General features: G+C 44.7%; 1 protein-coding gene across 1 annotated transcript in view; it reads left to right on the top strand.

Moving 5' to 3' along the window:
- Positions 1 to 2,170: 2,170 nt before the first annotated feature.
- The window catches only part of Atp8a1 (ATPase phospholipid transporting 8A1), a 231,457-nt gene continuing 206,067 nt past the window's right edge, over positions 2,171 to 27,560 (top strand). Inside the window, exon 1 of the mRNA XM_052735065.1 lies at positions 2,171 to 2,460. Within this exon, the coding sequence (XP_052591025.1) occupies positions 2,412 to 2,460 (49 nt within the window). The 5' untranslated portion in view covers positions 2,171 to 2,411. The remainder of the gene's footprint in view (positions 2,461 to 27,560) is intronic.

Here is a 27,560-nt window from a genome sequence, read left to right as displayed (position 1 = left end):
ACAAGGTCATGTTGCTAGAAGCAGAGTTCCCTGCCAGGGGCTGGCAGGATGCATGTCTCACACAATGGAAGGTGAGAAGTTCCCTGAGCTCTGAAACCACACAGGGGCAGACTCCTGCAATTCTCAACCTCCACGTCAGTTCTGAACCCTAAAAATGGATGGCTTTCTAGCAATCATGAAGGAGCAGATTTTTCAGAAATGAGGGAGTTAGGATACTCCTACCAATATGGATTCTGTGATGGGAACATGTGGGAAAGAGCCAGAGGGGGGCCCCAGGCTGCATCTTCCAGTCTAGTCTGTATGAGGAACTGTTTTCATTTCCTCTGTGAATGGCCTAGGCTGTCAACTTGGCTAATGCACTCCTATCAGACGGCTCTATAGAAAACAGGTAAGGCTGGAACTCCCTTTATAAAGTTATTATCAGTTAATAATACGCAGAAGCGAACCTCACTGAAGGGCTCGTAGGAATTACAAAAGAGATTGCTCATAAATCAAACAGGTCATTTTGCTAAGCATGGGTTTATAAAAACCTCATGCAAAGTGTTAGTCAGAAACTACTGCCCTCCGCGCCCCCCCCCCCATGGGTTTGCTTACTTTTCAAGCTGGTTTTCCCCCTTGTTCTTAGTTGCTTATTTTGTTGCAGACTCATTTATTTCCATCAAGAGGAAGACTGCTTTTCCCCCAGGCCATCGTGGAGCCTAAGAGGAGTGAAAATGGCCAGTGATGACAGTCTTGATAAGGATGTATTCGTTTTTTCTTTCTTTCAACAGACTATAGTTTTAAATTACGGCCATCACTGGCACGGACGTCATTTACGTTTGAGTCTGCTCTAACCTGAGAGATTCCAAGAACACTGGAAATATATTTTCTTTGTTCTGGTCCCAGCCTCTGAATATGAGACCAGGGGAGTGAGTTCCTCATAAATATGTATTGACCGCCTGGGTATTATTGTGAGGTAGAGCTCTGATTAGCGAGTGGGACCTGCGGGAAGCAGAGGAAATACCACAGATGGAGAGAAGATGCTGTTAGCAGATTTTATTGATCTTTTTCCTTATGCTCGAGTTGCAATCACCTCTCTCAAGTTAAACCTCTCTCTGTTTCTCTCTCCCAGATCTGAATGGAACACAAATGAAAGGCCTTGGTTTGAAACCCCTTCTACTGGGTGTCCAGAAGAACAATACAGGAAGAGGGGCTAAGACAGTTGCTTGTACCTGGTTATTCCTTCCTTCCCAGCTCAGGAGCTTGCTAGACACAAAGCCGCCCTCATCTGATCGCAGGAACAGATTAAAAATATTGCATTTGTTTTGACTTGTTAGAGTGGATTTTACTACATAAGATAAAAAGTACTGAGGTCGTGCTGTTCTCTAGGATTTAAGGACTAGGAATTAACATCTTTATGGATTTTATACTAACGCCCCCCCTAAGGTTTGAGGATAAGCTACTGCCTCGAACTTTCTGGAGCAGAAACCACAAACAACTGAATTGCTTGGTTAACCACGTGGGCAACAGTTGGTTTGGTTGCAATTTCAGAGCCTTAACAGGTTGTAGAGGATGAACCGGTGGGGAAGTACTGGCTCACAGCCACGCTGGTTGCGAGGTTATAAGCCTCCTAGACAAGAAAAGGAGCGGGCTTTCACGGCTTCAGGTCTCACAGCCTGCTACTAGCGAGGGTTCAAGTGCAGCTCAGGCCAGGAGTCAGCCTGAGAGTTTTAATCTAGGCTAGGATTCCCACCCAGACGGCGAACGCAGGATCCCCCCACACCAGCAGAGACGTCACCCTGACTATCACAGATCCCCAGCCTCAGCTAGCCTACATCGAACCCAACCCCCGGGGCGCTAAGGACGGGCGGTTCCATCGCGTTGCCGAGCCAGAAGGTGGCTGGAGGGGATACCAGAGCTTCCAGAAACTAGAGTAGCTCTTTCTCTCTTTTATGAGGCCTTGGGACATTAGTCCTGGCCTCGAGGAAGGCCGCGGTGGGCCCAGAGACCGAGAATACTAGATCGACGTCCCCTCCCCGCGGATGGTACGGCCCGAACTGGGCGGGACCCGGAGGCCCCGGTGCGCCCGTCCCGGTCCCACTCCAGGGTGGCAGCGAGTGAGCGCGCGCACCCCAGGCCCCGCCCCCGGCGCCGGCCCCGGCTCCGCCCCTCGAGCCCGCCCCTCCGCCGCTGCGGGAGACCTAGGCGGCTCTGCGGTGGCAGCTCCCTCGTCGCCTTCCTCCTCCTCCTCCTCCTCCTTCTCCCGCGGCTCGAGTGCCCAGGCGGCTCCTGGTGGCGACGCTGCCCTGGGTGGGAGGCGCGGCCCCCGCGGCAGCTGAGCCCTCGGCGCGGCGCAGCCAGCTCTCCCGCCCGCGAGGCGCCGTGACAGGTGCAGGGTCCCCGCCCGGGACCCACCTGCAGGGGCTGCCGCGATGCCCACCATGCGGAGAACCGTGTCGGAGATCCGCTCCCGGGCGGAAGGTGAGTGTGGCCGCCGCAGCAGGAGGCTGTGTGCCCAGCGTGCGTGGGGGCAGCTGCGAACAGCCTGGGGTCCGATGTGTGTGTGTGTGTGTGTGTGTGTGTGTGTGTGTGTGTGTGTGTGTGTGTGTGTGTGTGTGTATCTAGGAAGAGACATCTCGTCCCATCTCTTCCCCACTCCCAGTAGTCTCCTTGTCGCCCCTGATCCCCAGTGGACCCTTCCGCCAGCTCTGCCTTCAAGTGCACTAGCGAACGCTTTCCAGGATCCAAAACCTACGAATTTGTGCGCTGGCTGGCGGGAGCCCCAAAGCTGCCTTTACACCGCAACGCGACTGTTCAGCCCTTGCCTCCCAGCGCGCTCGCCCGGCTCCCCGCCTCGCCCCCCCCCCCACCCCCGTCCTGCGCGCGCGCCCCTCCTCCCCAATAGCGCGCAATCTTTGCCATCTTCCTGTTCCCGATCAGCTTCCCCATCCCCATGAATAGATTCCCCCAACCCACTGTCCCCGGCCTCCAGCACCCACGGTGGTGCTGCCCCCACATCACGGCTTCCCGAAGAGCCGGTTTGCCATTCCCAGGCGACGCGATTCTTTGATCCACAGTTCCCAGCCTCACTGGGCTGGTGGAGCCTTAATTGGGTTTGGGTGCTCAGTGGGTACCCGGCGGCGGTCCAGTCTCGGCAGCTCTGCCCCCCTGCGGCTCACCAGGCTCTAGTGCGAGGTTTCATTTTTGTTTTTCTTTTTGCTTGAAACCTGCCCTTTGGCCGGCTGAGCTGATTTGAGTAAGGTGCATGCTGCTTTCTTTGCTCCACCCAGGGCCAGCTGTTGAGTGGCTCCACTTGTAGGAAGTGTGCAACAGATGCCCTAGGTTATGGACAAGGGCGCTTTGGGAAAGGCTGAAATGCTGTGCAACCTGACTGAGGAGCCCTCCGCCTCCTGCCGGGCGTGGGGCAGGCATTCAGTAAACATCCCTTGGTTTGGATGGAGCAAAGCTAAAACGCTGTACTTTTATTTTCTTCCGGTTGTTTTTTTTCCACTACTGTAACCCTGCCCTTGAACGCTAGCTACATGTAAGAGGATGGGGTAGCACGATTTTGAGAACTAGTCTACCTTGTTATGGTCACCGATTCTCATCCCTGCCCCCATCCTTATCCTTGACCGTGAGGTGGATGATAAAGTGGTTCTGATGGGAGGGGAGTGGGTAGAAGTGAAGAGAATAGGATTCCTGGCGGTGCGGGGGGGGGGGGGGGGGGTGCGGGGGGGGGGGGGGAGACACACAGGGATGGTGTGGGGCAGTAAGAGCTGTACTGCTCTCTTCTGAAAAATAGAGATTCCGGGCGCTAATAGGTAGGGTTTTCTGATTCGAAGAGACAGGAAAATATTATTAAACTGCTGTGTCAGAAGACACTTAAGTCAAAATTGACCTGTACCTTACTTAAGGATTTAGTACATAAACATAATTCATTTTTTTTTTTTGTAATTTTGAGTGAAATGAATGAATGCACTCACCGTTTGAGCCATGGACGCCACGAAGTGAGGACAGTTGATGTTGAAAATATTACCATACTAGTTGGTGTTTTCAAAACTGATAGATGCTCGTATTTTAAGGGGAATGGAGGGGAGAAGAAATCTGAAAACAGCATAAAGCTTGTGTCACGAGAGAATTGCATTAGTATTTGAAAGGCTGCAGTACTTTTGGTTGGCACCTGTATCATTGGAAGCGCTTTCACAATTGCCTTCTGGGATCTTGCAACACTTTCTGGAGACTGTTGAAACTGGAGTATGATGGTTGAGAAAACCGGGCCCAGAATGGCTTAGTGAGTTGACCAAAGTCAAACAGCTAGTTCACTCAAACACTTGTGTCAGGAGCTCTGGGAAAACACGTGCTGCTGTTTATTGAGTCTGTGTAGTCCCATGTATCCAGCACAGTGTCAGGGTCATCCTGCTGTCGGGTGACTGACCCTTAACCCCTCCCATATTGGTTGATTTCACCTTATTAAGTGCCAGTATCCCTGGAACTGTGGGCTGGAAGTGTGGCTTGCTGGTTAGCCTCCCTCAGGTTCCTCTCCTATGGAATAATCTTGGACAGCTCCTGCTTGCTAGATAGGGCCTTATTCTAAACCACAGCCCTCTTGGCCTCAGCTGATTGGAGCAGGGTGGGCTCCCAACTCCAGGGCAGCCAATCCCGAAGTGATTCACAAGCTTGTAACCTTGTGGTTTCACAGAAAGTGTTCCCTGTGCTAGCATACCGCTTCTGGGAAAACTAAGCTTAGAGGCAGAGTGAGAATCGAAGCAAAAGGGGGCAGAGTTGGATGGGCTTATGGGAGAGAAAATGGGTGGCTGTAGTACGCATGCAAATAATACCCAAAGAGGCAGCAAAAACTGGGTAAGGAGCAGAGAACGGAAGCAAGATCTGGCATGAAGGCCTGACCTTTGCCCTTCTTCCTTAGTTTTCTATTCTGAATTCCCACGCAGCGTTAAACTGTTTCACCTCCTTTGGAGTGTCTCGAATGAATTTCTGTTCCCTGAATCCAGATTGGCCAGATGCGCAACTACTGTGCTCTTCTACGTTGTTTACAACCAAACTGTAAAGAAAAGACGTAAATAAAGTAGGCAGTAAATCATCTTAGTGGGTAGGTTGTTAATTGGACATGGAGCTTGCCGTGGGTGGCATAGGTCCTGTTCAAGTGTAGGACTTCAGTTTGTGCTTATTAATGAGCAAGTGAGTAGGTATGACTGCAGAGCCCTCTTGTAGTGCCAGCTTTGGGTGTGGAGAACCACAAAGGGGTCATGTTAAATATAGATTCTGATACAGGAGGTCCCAGGGTGTGCTAGAACAATTACATTTATGACAGGCTCAAAGGTCGTGCTGAATGCTACTAGCCTGCAGCTAGCAGTCTCTAAAGGGCGCTGGATCTATTTGAGAACTAGAAAGTGGTGAAGGTAATAACAATGGCTTGAAAGAAATAGTGTGAAAGAACATGGCTTACATTAGACTTCAGGAAGATGGCTACAGGCTGGGGGAAACCTGGAAGGGAGGGAGTATAAGTCTGGGCAGGTGGAGTACTGCTGGATCAAAGCATTATGAATGCCGAATGAGTCATTTGGATGGAGAGCTGAGTATTTGGACAAGATCTTAGAGTTGGCCTAATCCAGTTTCTCATTTCAGCATGACACTAATACACAGTCACTGACCGGCCCAATGGGGAGCCAGATCCTTGGAACAAAGTGGTAACCCAAAGAAACCATGTTGGTTCAGTCAAGAAGTGCGTTCAAGTTTGTTGGGCTAGCCTTCCTTGAAAAGGTGACACGAAAGAGGTTTAGGAGGGGTCTGCTGTAGATCTGGCTAGAGGGTGTTACAGGCAGAGGGGACAGCCTGGACAGAGGCCTGAAGGGAGGGGAGTCCGGGGGTTACAGGTAGAGGGGACAGCCTGGACAGAGGCCTCAAGGGAGGGGAGTGAGTCGGGGGTTACAGGTAGAGGGGACAGCCTGGACAGAGGCCTCAAGGGAGGAGAGTCTGAGGTGTTACAGGAACGCAGAGGCTGAACTCTATAGTGAGTGAAGGGCAGGAGACAGACAGACACACACACACACACACACACACACACACACACACACATACGTTTTGTTTGTTTTCTGAACATAGAGTTCTCAATCTTTCTATATTTTCATGTTTATAAGGTCCCAGTGCATGAAAATGCAGCTTCTGAAGAGACTGTGGAGCAGGCAGGTGGGACTGGGGCCCAAGAGCCTACTGATGTTCTGGTGCTGGAGCAGTAGTACATTTTGAGGAACTCTTCCTGACAGTCTTGAACCTGACTAGTAGACAGGAAGCTATCAAACCAACCAAAGAGGCTCGGTACAATAAGGGATTAATTCAGATTTTATAATGACAACACACACAAGTTGACCATTTTTGCTGGGTGTGATTGTTCACACCTATAATCTAAACACTTGGAAGGCTGAGGCAAGAGGATTGCTGTATATTCGAGGGCAGCCTGGGCTAGACAGTGAGTTCTAGACTAGCCTGGGCTACAGTATTAAAAAAAGAAACAGAATTGAGGTGTTTTATAGATTCTTAGAAATAGTGAAGTCAGGAACAGGGAAATAAATCAAACTCGGGAAGCTTCAGTTCAAAGATAATATTGAAACACTCATAGTTAGATATTTTCCAGAAAGCACGAACAGATAAAAACAGAAGGCTAAATAATTTTAGCTTTCTTTCCTGCTATCCCAGCTAAACCAAATGAGTGTCTGAACACAGTTTTCATAATCACAGACTGAAATACTGTTGGCTCACATAGAATACCATTTCCTCTCTCAAAAGCTAGCGTAGAAGTAGCCAGTCAAGTTCTGTCATGCCTGCCACATGAAGTCCTAAAGTGATGTTGGCTCCCTAGGCCTTTCTACTTTACCATCCTGAACGTATGCCTTTCATAAAGCCAACAGCATGGTGGCTGGGTGTCAGCTCTCTTATAGGAGATCCATTCAAGAAAACTATGGGAGGGGGATAAAAGATTTTCTTGAAAGTGCCACACAATGACAAATACCTCCTTTGCGTTCGCTCCCATCTGCAGGAGAAGCTGGGAAATGGAGTTTTCCAGCTGAGCACACTACCACTCAGTGTTGTGTTACTAACGTGAAAGGGAGAGTGACGACTAGGCAAACACCAGGCTCAGCCATAACCAGGTACCCAGACTGCCAAAGGCTCTTGCCTGAAGAATGCGGGAACAATTTTAGAGCCCGTACTTTACAAAATAATCAGCATCCTATTGTTCAAAATGGAGGAACTATATTTTAAAACAACAACAAGAAGCAGACCTTCCCGCCCCCCATTGGCTTCTGTTATTTTCTGTTGAGTGTTACCATGCTGAAATGTTAGACTAGTCATAGCTGTTTAAAACATGCTAAGTGATGTATTTAGAACCTCTGAGTTTTCATCTTCCTCTTAGCAAATGGCCAACTTAAACTGTTTGTGATGATAGAGAATACTACGTTCAATTTATTTCCAAGATAACAAAAGAAACAAGATACATTCCTATACAGGACAAATTTTAGGAAGCCATTTCAGTTGTCTAGACCAAACATGACTAAAGTGCTGCCTTGTTTCTTTGGCCAGCATGTGTGGTATACCTGCTGTGTGCCAGCTAGTTGGGAGCCGTGACAAAAAGGATGAATGAGAGAACCATGGATTCGGGTTTATCACCAGGTGTAAGCATGGTGATCCAATCTCTGTCATCTCAGTTCATGTAATTCTGAAGACACTAAGTGCAGTCGACTCAATTAGATTGTTTTAACATATAGAGAATCCACCCCGCATTCTGTCAGTTCACCGACAGCGAAACTTGATTGCTGGTGCCTGGTTAACAGCCCAGGAAATTTTGCCCAGGCAGAGGAGGCTTGTGAAGGCTGTGAGGAGTTTGCTGGGTGCATCTCCGCTCAGGATTCTGTTAGGATGAATGTCAGTGTGGGAATGGCTGCTCTTGGCTTTGGCTTTCATTCTTTATTACTCCCTAACAAATGAACCTTTCCAGGTTCTTATCCTCTGCCTTGTGAGCTCCCCGAGGGCGGAGATTTTTGTCTGTTTTGTTTGTTGGTATGATATCACCCCAGATGGGAGGGCACTGATGGACCAAACGAGCAGTTCCACTCGCTCAGCCAGATTGTTGGGCTTACCTATAGGACCATAAGTGACACAGAATAGCCACATCTCAGAAAAGTCTCCCGAGAGCCATGAGGGATGTCTTATAGCTGCATAGGGATGTTCTCTTCAATTTACCTTCTACAATGTATACACTCAACAGCCTCTGGAGATCACGTGCAACTGGAGCAGAATTTGCCCAAGGAAATAATTCAAAACAATTCTTTGACTAGCATGTGTAGTATCCACTGTGCGCCAGCTAGTTGCGAGCCGGGACAAAAAGGGTGCTGAATGAAAGAAACTTGAAGATGATTTCCTAAAGCAACAACTGGCACATATTTGGGGTCAGTATTTGTTGAATGCAAAGACTGTTGTTAATTTTATTAGAGTCTGGCATTTTGGCTAGTCTGAAGGTTGCTTAGACATTTTCTCTGAGTGTCTATTTAGGCCATTTGAGTTTTTTGTGTTTTGTTTTTTGTTTTTTGTTTTTTTTGGTTTTTCGAGACAGGGTTTCTCTGTGTAGCTTTGCGCCTTTCCTGGAACTCACTTGGTAGCCCAGACTGGCCTCGAACTCACAGAGATCCGCCTGGCTCTGCCTCCCGAGTGCTGGGATTAAAGGCGTGCGCCACCGTTTTGTTTTTTAAAAAAAACTCTTGAGCAGGCATCATCATACACTATAGTGTCCCTTTTGAATTATTTCCTTGGGCAAAGTCTCTAGAAATGGGATTTCTAGGTCAAAACTCTGTATGTTTTAATGATTTTTGAAACATGTTTCAGATTTGCTGGAAGGATTATTCTACTTTAGACTTCCATGGAAGATAATCAGAAGTGCCTGTTCTTCTGATTATTTAATAATCTCTTGTTCTTCTCAGCAATCCATAGTGGATTTTTTTTTATTATTATTCTAATAAACACACAGCACGGGAGGTGACCTCTGTAAGTCTACTTACGTTTTGGATAAGTTTAGTATTTGATTTGTTTCTGAGTTGTTTACTTGTATTCTGATACAAAGTTTATTGTATATTACTGTTCCCTTTCTTATTAGTGTGTAATAGTTCTACGGAAATAATGAGTGCTGTGGTGGCATCTTCCTGCCTGCACAGACCACACTTTGATCACTTTCACCGCCTCTCACTCTCCCTTCTGCCTCCTTGATTGCTCCCTCATCTCCCTCCTAATCCTCTTCCCATTTTTACATCTTTTGGTTTTCAGATTTCACATGTGAGAGAAAATATGGTACTTGAATTTTAAGAACTTCCTGTAGGTTAAAGATTTGAACTCTCCCTTTGTTTCACTGTATCTGTTAGTAGTAGTTTTGCATGTGTACAAGCTAAACTTGTCTATGTACAGGTACACGTGGAGGCCAGAGGACAGTTCCAAATGTCATTCCTCAGGAGCCGTCCTCTGTAGCTAAAGTTTTCCTGCCTGGCCCACAGTCAGGACAAATCTCTCTCACCTGCCAGTCCCACAGCCGCTCAGACCCAACCAAGTAAACACAGAGACTTATATTGGTTACAAACTGTATGGCCGTGGCAGGCTTCTTGCTAACTGTTCTTATAGCTTAAATTAATCCATTTCCATTAATCTATACCTTGCCATGTGGTTCGTGGCTTACCGGCATCTTCACATGCTGCTGGTCATGGCGGCAGCTGACAGTGTCTCCCCCACCTCCTTCCTGTTCTCTCAATTCTCCTCTCTGTTAGTCCCACCTAGACTTCCTGCCTGGCCACTGGCCAATCAGTGTTTTATTTATTGACCAATCAGAGCACATACAGACCATCCCACCGCAGTCCGCCCTTTGTTTGCAGTTTTGAGGCAGCGTCTCTCACTGGTCTGGAACTCTCCAAGGAACCTAGGCTCTCTGGCTAGTGAGCTCCAGAGATCTGCCTATGTCCACTTCTTCAGCTTTGGGATTACAAGTGTGCACCTCCAAGCCTGACTTTTTTCTCCTGAGTTCTGGGGTCAAATTCAGGTTCCTGTACTTGCAAGTCAAGTATTTTATAGACTGAGCCAGCTCCCTAGCCTGCAAGTTACCTTTTAAGAAATTATCTTCTAGTTTTTTTTTTTCCTTAAAAATTTTTCCTTTGGCATCATTTTTCATTTCCAGATGACAAGTTTTTACTTACATTTTTCTTCCAGTACTTCTAGGTTTTATTTTCTTTGATGACATTTCTAAGTTCTGAGGGTTTCACTGTCTTGTGAGATTATCAGGTTGTGATCTTATTTTTTTCCTCAAATTTCTCTCCATTCAGTATATTTAGCATTTAAATATTTAGTAGCCTGATTTTGTTGTTGTGGTTTGGGGTGCTTCTTTATTGATCTCTTTCTTCCCCCCTTAGATGGGGTGCTAGTTTGCTGCCAACACAAACTAGAGTCATATGGGAAAAGGGAACCTCAACTGTGAAAATGCCTCTACCAGATGTACCAGTAGATAAGTCCATGGATACTTGCTTGATTAATGATTGCTGTGGGAGGGACCATTCTCCTGTGGGTGATGCCATCCCTGGGCAGTGATCCTATGTTGTATTAAAAAAGCATCAGGAGCAAGCCAGCAAGCAGCATCCACCATGCCTTAGTCCCTGCCTCCTGTTCCCTGCCTGGGCTCCTGCCCTGGCCTTTCTTGATGATGAACTCTAACCTATAAACTGTATAAACCCTTTCTTCTCCAAGTTGCTTTTGGTCATGGTGTTTATCACAGCAATAGATAGGAAGTAAGCTAGAGCAGTCCCCATCATTCTCTATTAGTCCTCTGTTTTGTTACCTAATATCAAATTCCTCTGCAGCAACTTAAGAACACATTCTTCTGTCTTGCTCTCACTGATCTTTCTTCTAACACCTTTTTGATTGTTTTCGTGTTTATTTACCCACTCCATTTTTTAATTAATCAATATATTTCTCTATTTTACATCCTGGCTGCAGCTTCCCCTCCCTCCTCTCCTCCCAGTCCCTCCTCCCCATCCCCTCTCTGCTCTTCTTTGTGTAGAAGCTACTGACTTAATAACCAGCTCTTGGTTAAACCATCTATTTACTCTAATTTACATGTAAGCCAAGTATTTGGTACTAAATGGAAATTGACTCAGAATAAAAATTTAACATTCACAAACCTAAAAGAAATTTAAAAGAAACAGATACAATAATTTTAATGATATGTTTACTTTTATTCAAACATTAAATGTCATAATATAAATGATACAATATATTTAATAATATGTAACATCAGCATAAATGGTATATAATCATATATTTGCTTTAATCTAATATATCCAAAATACTACCACTTACTTCATCATGTTACATTTTATATAAATAGTTAGATAATATGAGAGAGCATTGTTGACTATTTGTGCTAAGTTTTACAGATATGGTGGGCATGTTGTATTTATAATGTATATCAATTTGGACTGAGCCTGCATCAGATGCTCAATAGCTACAGATCGCCACCCTATGGGACAGCAGAACTACAGTTAATACCTCTGGCATGTGCTAACACAGCAGGATAGGCTAGAATGGCCCACTGCATACAATTTTATAGCGAGAACAGTGGCTCATACAGCTTATTAAAAACCACACGTGGGGATTAAGCTTTCATGCTTCCTTACAGCAGGAGGCAGTCACGTGTCCTTCTAAAACCTCATATACCATGTTAGTGCCTCAATGGCACTGCTTCTGATGTGACCCTTGTGGCCGTTGAGGGGTTTGATTTGAGCACATTGTGGCATCCTGTCTTTTTTTTTTTTTTGGTTTTTCGAGACAGGGTTTCTCTGTGTAGCTTTGCACCTTTCCTGGAACTCACTCTGTAGACCCGGCTGGCCTCGAACTCACAGAGATCCGCCTGGCTCTGCCCCCCCCCCCAAGTGCTGGAATTAAAGGCATGCGCCACCACTGCCTGGCTTTTGGCATCCTGTCTTTTAAAACCTGTTGTTTGGGTTTTGTTTTTTAAACAAGATTTAATAAACAAAAGCCATCTTCCCTCTCCTTTTATTCATTTTTGTTTAATTGATGACATGTGTGTGAAATAGATGTAACTTTTGACCTCAAGCTTTTATGTAAGGCCCTTTTCACCTTCACCCTTGTTGGTCTGAGGGACAGTAGAACTGGGCTTCATGGATTATTTACACCTCTAATTGCCTTGGCAAAGAGAGGTGTCAGTGTTAAGTTAAACCTTTATTCATTATTTTGTGCACACTGTCTTTGAAGATGGCCGATCTTGAACCTTCTGGGACAATGCTTAACGGTATCAGGTTAGTCAGGTGATAGATCGTTCAGGCAGCCACTGCTAAGAAAGCCAAAGCTAGCCTGTGTTCTGGACCAGGGAGCCATTTTAGTGGGTCAGACCTGCTTAGGTAGAGTATTGGATTAGCTTTAATGATGCAAGCAAACTGAGGTGTGTGTGGGGGAGGGGGAGGGGGAATGGGGGGGTGGGGTAGTGAATCCAAAGGCTGCTTTGTGTTGACTCCATTCTGGAAGGGTTGAGCTTGTAATTGGCTTAAGCCCTGCCAAAACTCTGGTTGCCAAGGTCAAGTGAACCTGATGTAAAAGACATTTCCTTCCAGCCTCTGCCGCCATCTTTTCTCCTCTTGGCCACTCCTTACTCCCGTGGAGATTTGGTCTAGCTCCTGTCTTGATCACCTACAGAGCTCTGACTTGGCACTTTTAAAACAGGACACAATAGAAGGTGGGGTTTTCTTGTTTGGTTTTGGTTTTTGTTTTTCCTACATCCTCTCCAACATTTGTTGTCTATGATGGCCATTCTGACTGTGAAGGGCAAACTAGCTGTTATAGAATTGAGTATGAGAGTTCCTCCAAAAAGAACTATCACATGACTCGTCTATAGCACTCCTGGACAGATACCCAAAGGACTGGTAGAAACTTATACATTCATGGTTTCTGCTGATATATTCATGATGTCAAGGAACTGGAACCAGCCTAGAGGTCCATCAACAGATGAATGGATAATAATAATGTGATACATGTGTACAATACATGTGTATTCAGCTATAAAGAAATATTAAATCACGAAATTTGCAAGGCAATGGATACTTCTGGAAAGTATACTACTGAGAGAGGCACCCGAACTCAGAAACACAAACTCCACATGTGCTCTCTCGGATGTCGATCTTGGCTGTAATGTAATCATACATGTATGTAAACAGACCTAAGTGTAAATAAAGTTTTAGAAAGGAGACAAGAGAAGGTAATAATAGGTGACCAGGAAGGATGAGGTGGTGTGCGGAAGGACACATGGAGCTGGAAAGAGGAAAAGAAACTAGAGCAGGGAGACCACAAGGGGGAAACAGAGGTAGCAGGGAGGGTGGGAAAAGGGAAGGAGGCCCACAGTGCACAGGCTGAGAACTTCGTGGCTGTATGGAAAGTGTTGTTTGCTGCTTTTAAAATTTGTTCTGGGGGAGGGGGGAGAGACGGATTGTAACCCAAAGTTTTTCCCATTTTTCTTCGGTTTAAAACTATCAAATCATTACTTAATATGTAAATTGCACTGCTGTGTTATTTTAAAAATAAAAATATTTACACACACACACACACACACAGAGGATGCAAACATCTTGCCACAACTTCCCCGACCCTCAGTGCCTGTCACAGTGATTGGTGGAGCCCGAGGAACAGATACCCTGTCTTCATTCAGGATGCTGGTACCTGGCACAGCATGGACTCCAGGCCTTGGCACGTGTGGGCAATCCCGATGCTGATCCAGACAGACCTACCAAGGCCTCTGGATGACGTTGTCGGCATTTTCTCCACAGCTCATCTAACCACACTGACTTGGAGTGGCAGAGCTGGGGCTCTGAGGGCATCCATCGCCGTGACCACAGCTCCCGAATCTCTTCCATTCCCCCGGTGTCGTTCAGTAGCTGGGACCAGCTGACCCTTTCTGATTCTTTAGTGTACCTTGTTCCTTTTCTTTACTTCAGGTCATGTCCTATCTCTGAGGGTCAAGGAAATGAAACATCTCCCTGTATAAACCTTACCAGATTTGGTGTGTTGTGCCTTATTAGGGATATGTTTGGTTCACTCTGCCAGAATTGTAATAAATGCTCTCAGGTAAACTCCGTCCACTTTACTAATTTTGTTTCTTGGCACTGCTGTGGGCTGATGTTAGAGAAATGCCATGGGAAAACAGCCTACCATCTCAAGTGCAAAATTTGCTCAATACGGCAAGGCAGTGGCCACTTATGTGTGAACTGTGGTTTTTTTTTTTTTTCACAGCCACATTGTGTACCTAGGTGGCACTCAGTGCTGGCTACATGATCATATTGGGAGCTTCTAAACTATTCTGAGGCCTAGACGAGTCTATGTGGGTCAAAGGTTGTTTGTCATCCCTTAGGTGACAGTGATGTGCAGCTGTGTCTAATACAGTGGCAGAGATCCTTGAGTTCACAGGATGGCAGAAAAGATGAGGAAGAGAGTGTGGAAGGCCACACAGGTTACTAGCCAAGAGCATGTGGATGTGACTGGTAAAAATTTTTGTCTTAGCACCCAGTTCCTGGATGGGTCTAATTTTACTCCTTTTAATTGCCCTTCACGGGAATGGTTAAGTTCATGTGATGATATTCAACTATCTGGTTTGGAAGCTTTTCTTTCAAATTCTGAATTGATTATCCAGTTCAATATGATCAAATGCAAGGTGCACATGGTTTATTTTTCGCCATGTTTTAGCCACTCTGTGAGCTTGTTGATTCTGAGTGGTGCCGGTACTCGTGTTTTGCTGACTTTCTTGCTCTTATTATGTAGAGGTATCTGTTATGTCCATCCTGTATTTGAGGGCCAGAGATGTATTCTTTTTCAGCTAAAGGAGAGGAGGGGGAAGCTTAGCAACTTGGCAAAAGGGTCTTTGAAATATCTGTGGCAACTATTTCCAGTGGATATATTCTCATAGGTACTTTTTGCAGTCATCAGTTCATCCAACCATGGTCTTTACTACAGGTTAACCCACAGTGTGAGAACATACTTCACATCCCAGTTCACTTGCTTCCGGGACTTGCTGAGATAAGGCCCCCTCTCCCCCACTGTTTTAGACTCTTAATTTGACTGGTGTGGTTTCTCTGTGGCTACATAAGTGAGTCTCAGGTCTGGCTTCAGGATGTGGACAGTGGCCACTGCTAGAAATGAAGGGTCCTGTTTCAAAACTCTGAGAATTAGAAAACAGATACCAGGCCACCTTGAATGGAATGCATTGTGTCCAACCTTTTTGGGACTATTTGTTTTAATTTTTTTCTTATAATCATGTCCATCCTTATTTGCTTATCCATTTTTAAAATGTCCCTTTATTGCATAACAATGTGACTTCTAATTTTCAGTGGAATATTCTTTAACTTTCAAAACAAGTATTTATTACGTGTGTGTGTGTGTGTGTGTGTGTGTGTGTGTGTGTGTGTGTGTGTGTGTATGGTGGAAGTCAGGACAGCCTGTGTCAATGGGTTACTCACTGAATCTTTACATAGATTCTGGGGATTGGATCCAAATCACTAGGCTAGCAGGGCAAACATCTTGATCTGCTGAGCCTTCTGGCTGGCCCTGGATTTTTGTTGTTGTTGTTTGTTGGTTTGTTTTTTCTTTTAATAGTGCAATATTTTAATTCTTTGAGAGTCTCACAATGTGTCTTGATTACATTCATTTACCACTCCCCCCCTCAGTACTCCCGTATCTACTCCGTTCTCCCTAACACCCTCCTCCCACCTCTCTCTCAAAGGAGAGACTATCTAAAGGCAGGCGCTCTGGTCCTCTGGCTCTTGGAATCTTTCCACTTCGTCTTGTACAATGTCGGCTGAGTCTTGAGTCTGAAGGGTAGGGGTTGGATTGTAAGTGTGCTAACTGGAACTCCAAGCCCTTCAAGATCAGTTGATCTCAACATTTTAACTAGTTGTAGCTTTCGGTAATGAGCTCCCTCTGCTGCAAAAGGAAGGGTTTGGTGTTTGGGGTTTTGGGTTTTTTGATGAGGGGTGAGAACTGCACTTATCCGTAGGTACACGAGTAAGTATAGAACGCAGTGAGAAAGTGTAACATGAATTGCTAATCGGTCTTAGTAATAATAATAAAAAAAAAAACCCGGAACCAGATATCGGGGTGAAGGCTGAAAGATCAGAGACACAGAACAAGCCACAGCGAACCTCACCTCGATAACTCCTCAGCTGATCCTATTTCCACGAATCCTGAGAATGAAAGCCTCTGAGTCCTCACCCCTGAGGATCTCAGTCAAACTGCTGCTAAAAACTTCTAGTTCCTGCCCCTCACGCCTTACGTACCTTTCTGCGTCCTGCCATCACTTCCTGGGATTAAAGGCATGTGTCTTTCCCAAGCAAAGACATGAGATCTCAAGTGCTGGAATTAAAGGTGTGTGCCACCATGCCTGGCTCTGTTCCCAGTGTGGCCTTGAACTCATAGAGATCCAGACGGATCTCTGCCTCCCAAGCGATAGCATTAAGGGTGTGTGCCACCACTGTCTGGCCTCTATGTCTAATCTAGTGGCTGGCTCTGTCCTCTGATCCCCAGATAAGTTTATTAGGGTACACAATATATTGGGGTACACAATACATCACCACAAGACAGAATACTGGCTTATGAAAATGTCAGTAGTAGGCTGTCCTCTGGATCCCATGGCCTCAGCAGCCATGAGTAGTTGGCTAAGTTTAGAGTACCAGGCATAGATTCCCTCCTACTGAGCAGGCCTTATGTCCAGTTAGGTAGATCTTGGTTCCGCCAAGGTGTGAGTGCCATGACTGCACCTTTAGGAGTATCTTGCCATTCTGGTCTTTGTGGTTCTCAGGCCTCAGAGGACCACTGATTGCTTTTCTCCCTTGCCAGCGTGTGTGGCTCCTTCTGATGCTGGGAGAGCTACTCCTCAGGGAGGAGGCTTTCCTGTCGGATCCCTATTGATTCCTCTAAAGAATGTCTCCAAAGTGTCTTCAGCGACAAGATCTTAACTTTTTCTTAAGCCAGCAGAAGAAAGTTCTGAGTTATTAGCTCAGTTCAACACCAGAGAGCCACTTAAGTCTGTCCTTTTTTATTTTTTTTAATCAGAAAAGCATCACTGCACAGGTTGACTTTTTGTTAACTACAAAGTGAATATAATTAACAAAGGGGAAAAAAAAAAGCCCTCTTAATTTCCCCAGATGCCAAGTTGAATTTCCCCTGGTGCTATTAAGTCGCTCTCCCCATGGAACCTATTATTGGGGCTTGTGAAAAGATCTCCTATATATTTTAGTGTTGGTTAATACCGAAGGCCAAAGCTTTTAGTCTGAGCTTGACAATTTTCCTTAGAGCAGGCATCTTTCTGTATATTCAACTGGAAGTGTCTTTAAAAAACATCCACTAAAGCAAACGAATGGCGTCTTTTCTGTTTGTGCTTCTTGTGGTTTTTGGTCTATTCATTGGCAGCTGTTGATCATGGAAACCATAGACGACTAGAGTGTTTTTACTTTGTGACAGACCGCTAAGACCTCCTTCATCCAGTGCTCACCCGTGTCTCTGTCATCTTTTAAAACGTTTTTCATAAACTATATTTTGATCATATTTTCCCCCTTACCCAGATCCTTCCACCTACCCAACTTCATGTTCTTTCTGTCAGGAAATAAAGAAAGAGAGGGAGGGAAGGAGGGAGGGAGAGAGGGGGAGAGGAAGGCAGACTAAAACAGCAACAACAAATAAGGTAAGCTAATCAGTGGGTATATCAACCACACTCCAGGGCAGGCACCGTGCCCAGGAGTAGTTGGCCAACCCCAAACAGGTGTTCTGTTTAACATCTTGCATTAGTGTCTTATAAAGAATTCCTTTGAGAGAACGTGAGATGAGGCCCTTAGAATTAATTCCCTCCAAGACTGCGGTGATACTGGTCCCGACCCTTTCAAAAGCAGTGTGGCCTTGGGAAAGTCATGGCCAGTACTTTGTGAATAGCTTGTGAATACCAGTTTCCTTTGGCAGGGGGTTAATAGCTGCTAAGGACACATCTGCCTGTTGCAAAGGCAAGAGAGAAAGTCTGGTTACACACTGGGATTTGAGGGGACCTCCTGACGTGCCCATGGAGCCCCGACCCTAAGAGTCTTAGTTTACGCTGGGACACAAGGTTGAAACAAGAGATGTAAGTGGCTTGGACCACAGGGTGTCAGTAGAGATGATGATAAAGGGGCATACTGAGGATAAAACTTGAAGGAGAGTCCAGCAGGTTTGTTGATAGAAAAGAGAGTCCAAGCTTGGGGCCTGTAGCCAGATGGTGGCACATTACTGAGCTAAACCTACTTGCACCTCAGAGAGGGTGAGGAACTCCCAACAGGCATGACATGAGAAGAATCATTCTGCACTGGGTAGTTTTTACTCCTGGCGTCAGGAAAGTTCTGGAAGCTTTTGTCCCCTCCATCCCCTCAGCATTCCTGCTCTAGGCTGCTGGTAGTGTCACACACACGTGGAGGTGTCGCTGCTTTAATGTCACTGAGAGCTGTGCTGGGTCTTTGAAGTTCTGCAGCCCACCAGCTGTCATTCACACATCCTAGTTTAATCTCTCCAGTGGAGGTTCCTGTCGCCTCTTCCAGCCGCATCCTGACAAGCTAAAGGATGCCAGCTCTGCCCTACTTGGATCTGCGCACATAACCCTTAGATCTTTGTATTGTCTCACCTAACCAGGCTTGGGTTGTTTAATCCTGCCCACGCGCTTACGCAGGCCAGGCATCCCAGTGCCACACCCGGTCTCCTAGTTCCAGTGGGACAGAATGCTTCTTCATGGCTTTCCTATTCTTCTAGCTTCCTTCAGTGCACTTGGATGGTTTGCATGCCAGGCAGCTACACGACCTTTCATAAATGGGCAGACAGAGTGCTGCAGCTTTCTCCTTGGTAGGGTTTTTAGGGGTAAAAGCTGTTGTTCTGGCACATAGAATATATGTTGTTGTGTGCCCTACTGATGACACACCCCATTAATGTTGTAATTGACAGCTAGGCTTTAGTCCACTAGGTTTTGGTTTTTTGTTGTTGTTTTGTTTTATGATTGAAATACTGTTTTAAAAGACTCAAGGTAGATTTTTTGATTCTTTATTGCAAAGCCACAATGGAGATAAGAAGCAGGTGCCAGTCAGATGCCTGTGCATCAACCTGAGAATAATGTGACATCCAGGTGATGTTTTTTAGGTAGTTCTGTGGCTTGTATTCAAACAAGGTGAAGTCGGCTAGAGCCAGTTATTCATCTGCCTGTTTTGTGTTATAAAATGCATAAGTACCTCTAAAGAGGAAACAATTACTGAGACTTATGCTTGCTTACTAACTAATACTTTCCCAGGATCTTCTCGGAGCTAGCTAGCTCCTTCAAAGCTGGAATTCAGTGGTGTCTCCCCGAGAGTGCATTGCCTCTGAAGTCCCTGGAGTTAACTATCCTACACGCATTCGCTGTGACTCAGTGGCTTTCTTTTCTGTGTTCCAATTGTTGAGAACTTGCTTGCTGGGCTAGCCCTGGATGACCGGTTCTCCCATGACCTTGTGTACTGTCTTTTTCTTTTACTTTTAATTAAAATATGATCACATCAGACAAAAAAAGTAAAAAAGAAGAAAAGAAAAAATATGTAATTCTATCATCCCCACTCCTCCTGTGCCCCTCCACCTCCTCTCAAATTCATAGCCTCTTTTTCTTTAATTATTAGTGTTTCATATATATATGAAAATATACATATATTATATATAATTGTGTAAATGTAACCAGCTGAATCCATTTATTGCTGCTTGTATGTATATGTTTTAGGGCTGACTACTTGGCACTGGATAACCATTTAGGGGGGCTCACTCCTGGGAAAGACCAATTCTCCCTCTGGCAGCAGTGGTTAACCGCCTGTAGCTCTTCATTTAGAGCTGAAGCCCTGTTAGCATGGCAGTTGTGGTTTTCATTGTTGAGGTCTTATCTCAGCAGATGTATTGAGACTTCATAGATGCAGCTTCCATACCATCTCTGAGTCTTCCATGCAGGGCTTGTGCTGTAGATGGATCGACAGGGGACAGGCACCCATGGCCAATTGTCCTCTGCATTTTGACTAGAGGTAGCTTTCTGAAATACTATCAGCTCCTAAAAGAGGACTCTTCAATGACAGATAAGAGCTGCACTTGTCTACGGCTATAAGATTTTTTTAAATGGTAAGATGAATTATTTCTGGGGTTGGGATAGAACTGAAAAGTCATTTCTTGCAACATAGATCCGATAGAGAGTGTTATCAGTGATTTGAGGACTTGTTTCCTGCTTGAATCCCTTCCAGTCTGGGGAGTGGGGGGTCACACCTCTTGAGACAGCTCACCCCTTTCTCATGGAACTCTTTCTAACTAAGCAAACAGCAGCACATCAGCCCATGTGTTCTCTTCACATCTTGCTCGGCCAAGTGTCTCCCATGCTGTAGTTGCACAGTTGACTTTCTTAGGCCTTCGTATAGGACTTCAACTTATTATTGTTCACAACCTTGCCTTCTGATTATTTCATGCCCTGTTTGTCCTTATCCTGCCATTTGAACTCAGGAGTTTAGCTGAGAGTGTCCCCTAATTTATGTACTCTGTCCAAGGGAGCCTCTGGGACACAGCTGAGGGACAGGGTTCTGAGCGCTCTTCTTCTGTCCAGTTCTGCCTTGACTTTTGTCTCTGCCTGCTCCCGTTGCTATTCCATGCCTGTGGCATGTGTATTGGTTCAGTTTTCATTTCTCTAATGAAATCCCCAAAGCTGGGTAACTTTATGAAGAAAGATGGTCTGTTTTGGCTCATAGCTCTTGAGGTCCAAGACCAAGAGTCCACATCTGGTGTGGCCTTGGTTACAGAGTGTGGAGATGGTGGAGAAAGATACATTGCACTAGATAGGGAAAAGAGAGAGAGAGAGAGAGACAGACACAGAGACACAGAGAGAGACAGAGAGACAGAGAGAGATCTGGTATCCCTCCCTCACTTGTGACACCATAGGAATTCAGTTATGGGGATTGCACCCTCACCTCACCTAGCCCTAATTCAGGTGTGGGGATTGCACCCTTTATTTATCTACTCCTAATGAATCCCCAAGGCCTCCACCTCTAAATTGTTTCATTCTCTTAATGCCTCACAATGGTAATTAGATTTCAACATGTGAACCACTGTGGGACACTCTTAAGCCACATACAAACCATGGCAGCATGCATGTGGATCCCACATCGCCATGGTGCTGAGTCAGGTGACCCTGCTGCTGAATTACAAGTCCATGTTCCCAGAAGAGACCTGACTCTCCTGTCTGGACTGTGTTGATCCTGCTACCTAGGATTAAGTACTAGACCAGGGAAGGAAAGGAATCAGGAACCAAGAACGGCCCATGCTTGGACTTTTCAGAAGGTTTCACCCGCTTGTGGGTCTGTGTCACTCACTACACAGCCATGGATAGTAACAGGATGCTAGTTTGTGTCTCCTGTCCCCCTCCCCCAAACCTCACACTTGATAGACAAGCCCTAGACCACTGAGCTGTATTATATCTATATCTCCTGTATGCTATTGTTTTTAATAAAGAAATGAAGGGCTTGGTGTGGTGACCTTTAATCCCAGCATTCAGGAGGCAGAGGCAGGCAGACCTCTGTGAGTCCAAGGCCAAGGCCTGATCTACATACTGAGCTCCACCCTGTCTTGTCGGGGAGGGCGGGGGAGGAAGAAAATGAAGGAAATTCATTTATGGAAGCTTACTGGTTTCTGGTCATCAAACCATCCTCTTAATTATTTCTTTGCATGAGATTTTTTGACTGACATTGGCCTCTAAATCATGAGACAATAGAAGTATTGTTCAGGCTTAGGTAATAAAAAGAACACTTTTAAAAATGGCACACCTTTTCATGTATCCTGTATTTATGTATATATTGAAATAGCTCCTTCGAGGTAATTAAATCCTCCTCAGTCTTTCCTGAATTCTCAGTGTGAATAGAAGATGTTCTTCTTAACTTCCAAATTAATCATGTGCAAAACATTTCTACAAGTCCTTTACAACACATGAGCACAGGTCTATGAACTCGGAGAGCACATATGTTGATTGCTAATTTCCTAATTTATAAACAGTGCCTTGTGAGGTATGAAATCTAGCTCTTGAGAACATGGGGACAGTGGGATTTTTGTTTTTATTGTTTATTTTATTTTATATTGTTTGTCATTTTTAGATCCTCTGTTGTGGACCATGGCTCTATGTTATGACAGTTCACTTAACCATCATGCAGGCACTCACAGTTCTGGAGAGAGAGAGAGAGAGTGAGAGAGAGAGAGAGAGAGAGAGAGAGAGAGAGAGAGAGAGGTAGATTGATAGATAGATAGATAGATAGATAGATAGATAGATAGATACATACATACATACATACATACATAGATACATACATAGATACATACATAGGTACATAGAGATTAGCTAGAAAGAAAGAAAGAAAGAAAGAGATTAGCTAGAAAGAAAGAATAGATAGATAGATAGATAGATGATAAATAGATAGATGATTGATAGATAGATCGATGATTGATAGATAGATAGATAGATAGATAGATGATATATATAGAGAGACATTAGCTAGAAGATACAAATTCTTGTAGTTGCTACCTTAAAACAACATCAAGAAGGAGAAAGTCCCTCTGTCCTTTCGCTTTACTTCCTCTGCCTGTTTCTTCTGCTCTTCCTGGTCTCCGATGCTGCTGCTTGAGAGACAATGAAGTGAAACAGGAGTCGTGAAGTTCTGCTTTAGTCATCTGTTAACTTTGCACATCTATTTTGGGCAGCAGCCCTGTCTCATCAATTTCTTGCATCCCAAATGAAAGGGGAAACCATTTTGGTGGTCTCTTAACATTTTTAAAAATACATTTGTTCCATTCTTGGGTGCCTGTGCATGCATTCGCTCTTGAACACATAACGCCTGTGTCCTGCCTCTTTGGGTCTCCTTTAACCGGTTCTAGGACTTTCTGTCCAACAGTGGAATCTGAATGCTCCTCTGTTTTCTTCTCTCTTCAGAGCCCCTCACAGTTAGTCGACATGTTGCCTTAGTCAATCGGGTTTCTCCCATTTTGGGGTCCTAATAATAACTTGAAATGTGTCCCGAAGTGTGGAAGACGTGTCTGACTTGGCCTGGCATTCCCCACTTTGATTGTCAAAGCTCCTCGTCCCTTTGAATCTTTTAGTATATCCTTCCTGCTTTACCACCTTCCCATCAGTTAGACTCCAGTCCACAGGCACAGCTCCATCCGCATCTTCTTTCCAAGACCTTCTTAGAGTGGAGTCTGAGGCTTAGGCAAGCTGCCAATGCTTTTAGCTGATTGCGACTTCCAGGAGATGTCTGATAGATGTCTCGCCGTGGAAACCCCCTTGGTGCTAGTCAGTCTGCTTGGTAGCGTGTTGTTCATTCTTCTCAAAGACCAAGTGGTCTGTGGGATGTTTCCAAGGAGACGTCATTGAATCCCCTCCATCTTTCACTGTATTTCATGCTTTCCCAGTTGAGCATGATGTTAGCATTAGTAAATGCTTTATTGCCACTTCTAATAACTCAACTTGCCCAACGTGATTAATTTTATAGGATGCTTTCCAAATCTGGCCACCACAGAGACTGAGGACTTAGTCTGTGTGAGGCCCAACACTAGGCATGCCATCGATCTTTATAGAGTTCTGTTTATGGATAGTGTTTTGTTCTGAACATCAGGGATTTTTTTCCCCTAGTATTTTCCACTTAGGATTCGTAGTACTACTTTCAGAGCTTGCCTCAGCTCAGCGTGACTTCAGGAAGCGTTCAGCCATTATTTTCTTCCTGTTGTAGACAAATGATGTTGATGTGTTTTCACACTTGTCTATTTTTAGATTGGTTCCTACAGAGGCCCTTCAAGAAAAATACTATTTCCTATGTATGAAAAAAGCAGGTCCTTATAGGAAAGTATACTAGTGGCTGTTACAATAGGGGCAAGATTAGAATCGTCTGAGTATTTCTGGATAGCTTATATCAAAGTAGAAAATTTAGTAAACATTTCGTGTATGTGTTTATGTCATGTTTATGTTACCTCCCTACATTAGAGCAACATACCCAGTTATTATTAGACTCACTTTTACTCCTTATCTAGCCTTGCTGCCTAAGTTAGGGTCATCTATACATCTGTTATTCTCACATATATATATATATATATATATATATATATATATATATATATATATGTATATATAATGTGTGTACATTACTCAGTATGTCATAGATATACCAGTCTTTTACATAAGAAGCACATTCCTCATATGTAAACTTTCCTGTGGGATACATCGAAGAAGAATGATAAAGAATATGTTCTGATAGATAAGTGAAATTCCTCAGGGCTGTGAGGGCCATGGAGGCCCTTAATTGAAAAAACTATGTGAGAACTGGAATTCAAGTAAGAGATGGGGGCACACTCAGTTGTTAAATGAATGAGTGAGTGAATGAATGAGTGAGTAAATGAATGAGTGAGTGAATGAATGGGTGAGTGAATGAATGAGTGAGTGAATGAATGAATGCACTAGTGTTAGTGTTTTAGGGATAGGGCGAACGCCATTGGTTTCCTAGTTATGTATTGACTCAGGTGCTCACTGGCTCTCTGGCCATTAGAGAAGCAGGGCTTTCTTATTTGTATCATTTTGAGAAGAATTCTTTTAAAAAGAAAGCTTATTTGTACTATAAAATATCTATTTTAAACCAAGTAGCCATGTTTTATATTATGGGGTTAGGTGTCTCTTTGTTACAAGTGGGGTTTTTTTGTTTCGTTTTTTTGTTTTTTGTTTTTAAATACCTTAGAGAGGTTTAAAGGTAATGGGTTAGGGTCACAGCTGCTTGAACAAGCAGGTTGGGAGAGGAGGCTAGGGCTATGGAAAGCTTTTCAGCTTTTGTACACGTCCTTTTGGGCGGCATCCCACAGTGTCCCAGAGCATGCTGGATGAAGAACTCAATTAGAGCAAGCAGTTGGTCTGATCCAGCAAGTCGAGCCTGTTATAAAAGGTTCCTGCAGCTTAACGATCTGTTGAGGGGGGCAGGTGCACCATGAGTCCAGGCAGAAATGCCAGTCATGATTGCAAGCCAAGGAACAAGACTCAGCATCTGGAAGAAGCTTGGCCAGGTACAGGGAGGAAGTTAGTGAGCACTTTGGTTCCATAGGCAGAAGCTTGAGTACATCTGGTGAGCAGGTGGAGTTGCTCCTGGACACAAAGGAAAAGCTTTACAGACAGGACAGACAAGAGCCAAGGTAGTCTGAGTAGTGGACCATCCCTTCCAGGTACCACAGAGTCAGTCCAATTGCGCTCAGCATGGCTTATGTCCAAATGGCAGTTGAGCTCAATGGGGTACAGGAAGGTGATGGGAGTGGTGCCCCCACACTTCTGTGAGTGTCTCTCAAAAGGAAAGAGAGAGACTTTTCCAGGAAATGCAGACACTGAACTGGAGACAGCAGCAGATGTCTGCAGTACAGAGCCTGAGCTGTACATAGTCCAGCGATGATGTATTAATGCAACTGAAATGTTCTGTCCCCCAGCTTTGCAGTCGTGGTCTGGAGACCTGAGGTGTATGACTGAAGCGTTTCTGTTGAATTTCCATACTTGGGCAGGTGTTTCATTTCTCTAATGCGTCACTTCAAGGTGTAGTATGAGAACCTAAGCTGTCAAGTGCCCAGCTCATCATCTCTGTTAACGCCCACCTTCTGTCCTCCGTCTCCAATAGCGACTGCACTCCCATTGAACATTTGAAATGACCCTCCCCTTAGGACAATGCAGAATGCAGGGTTTCAAAATCTCCTTGGTAGCTGCAGTAACTGCCCTGTATATACAGAGAGAATGAAAACATTGAAATTGTTCCTCCACAAATTGCTTTGAAACAAAAACCAGAGCTTGAGACAAGAAAGAAAGGAGAGAGAGAGTGTGTGTCTGTGTGTGTGTGTGTGTGTGTGTGTGTGTGTGTGTGTGTACACTCATGCATGTGCCTGAAGAAAAAGATTTAATAATTATTTACTCAAAAGAACAGTATACATGCACATACATACACACACACACACACACACACACACACACACACACACACACACACACACACACACATAGCCTTTGAAAAGGGCAGTGGGCAGTGTTCCTATTTCCTCCTAAGTAGCGCCTAGTTTTAATTGCACCTCTAAAGTCACCAGCTAGTTTTCCAGTTCATCTTCTTTTATTAGCTTCTGACTGTTGCAAGCATGATTGTTTATTTAATGACCTCAGTCTAGGTCAAGAATCTTGAGCAAACAATATGGCCTCTTTCAGGACTGATACTGGAACACATTGAGTGAAAGGTAATCAGACTCTGCTTATGTGTTTAGGAGATAAATACAGTAGATACAATAGACATTGTAAGTCTGCTTGCGGCCTACTTCTAATTGAAATCAAGTTGAGTCTGCACAATCACAATGACTCTCTAACCTTATTATGAGGCTACAGAAAAAGTTTGTATTTTGTACTGTTCTCCCTCCTACCTCCTTACCACTGTATTTCATTGCATAACCCCTACACAGATGGAACTTTGGAGGAAAACATACTTATTTCATATCAACTTACAGAACTGTATGAAAGACTTCATTACTTCACTACCAACCTTGGTTCACCCTGGGCATAACCCTGGTTGACTATTATCCCCTCTACTTGTGTGGTTAACACTTTTTTTTTCTATATCAAATATTTTGAAAGAGAAATTACCTTTTATAATCTCTAGGGAGACTAGAAGTCAGGAACAGTTTGAGTGGCGAGTGTCAGTCTACATTATAACACAATGTCGTCCTCAGGGTAATGTTTTAGGGATGAGGAAGTAAGGCCTAGACAATAAATTGCTTTGTTTAGTGTTGTACAGAAATGCCCTAAGCAGGTTCTGAACACAGATGTGACCGAAAGTCTCCCCATCCCACAATCTACCTAGCTTTCATAAGAATGGCTAGACTATTTCCCTGTATATGAAGAACCAGGTATTGCCCCAAGTGTAGCACAACTGTATCATCTCACACAATTCCCACAAAACCTTGTAAAAAAGTAGAAGCTATGGGTTAACATTTTATTCCACTTGGTATATGCAGAATACTTTAACATATAATCACAATAAAAGATTATAGATACGGTATTTATGTTTTAACCTCCTACATCTCTTTCACATCTCTGATTAGTGTAATATCAGGTGGCAGGTGTGTCTGACACTGTACAGTGGTGGACAGATGATAAGAGACATGGGCCACAGGGACTATTTTCTGTATTCTTTTCCCATCAGTTGTCACAAGCTGGACCCAGACCCCATTCTCCTTCACCTGTATGATCCCATGGTCTCCCAGCAGCCTATCTCCTTGAACCTCACAGTGGATCCCTGCTGGATTAAGAATATAAATTCAAGTGGCTCATTGTTTCTCTGGATCTGGTCCTGCCTCTCTTCTTGATTCAGATCAAGACTCTCCTGTTCGGTATCACAGGTTCTCTTGGCCATTCGTTCCCCTGGGGCCTCCTTCCTGCCCCTCCA

Source organism: Peromyscus californicus, unplaced genomic scaffold (assembly GCF_007827085.1).
Source record: "Peromyscus californicus insignis strain IS unplaced genomic scaffold, ASM782708v3 Scaffold_13__1_contigs__length_99412109, whole genome shotgun sequence".
Lineage (NCBI taxonomy): Eukaryota > Metazoa > Chordata > Mammalia > Rodentia > Cricetidae > Peromyscus > Peromyscus californicus.
The sequence above is the reverse complement of the archived record's forward strand: the minus strand, read 5'-3'. Positions and strand labels throughout refer to the sequence as shown.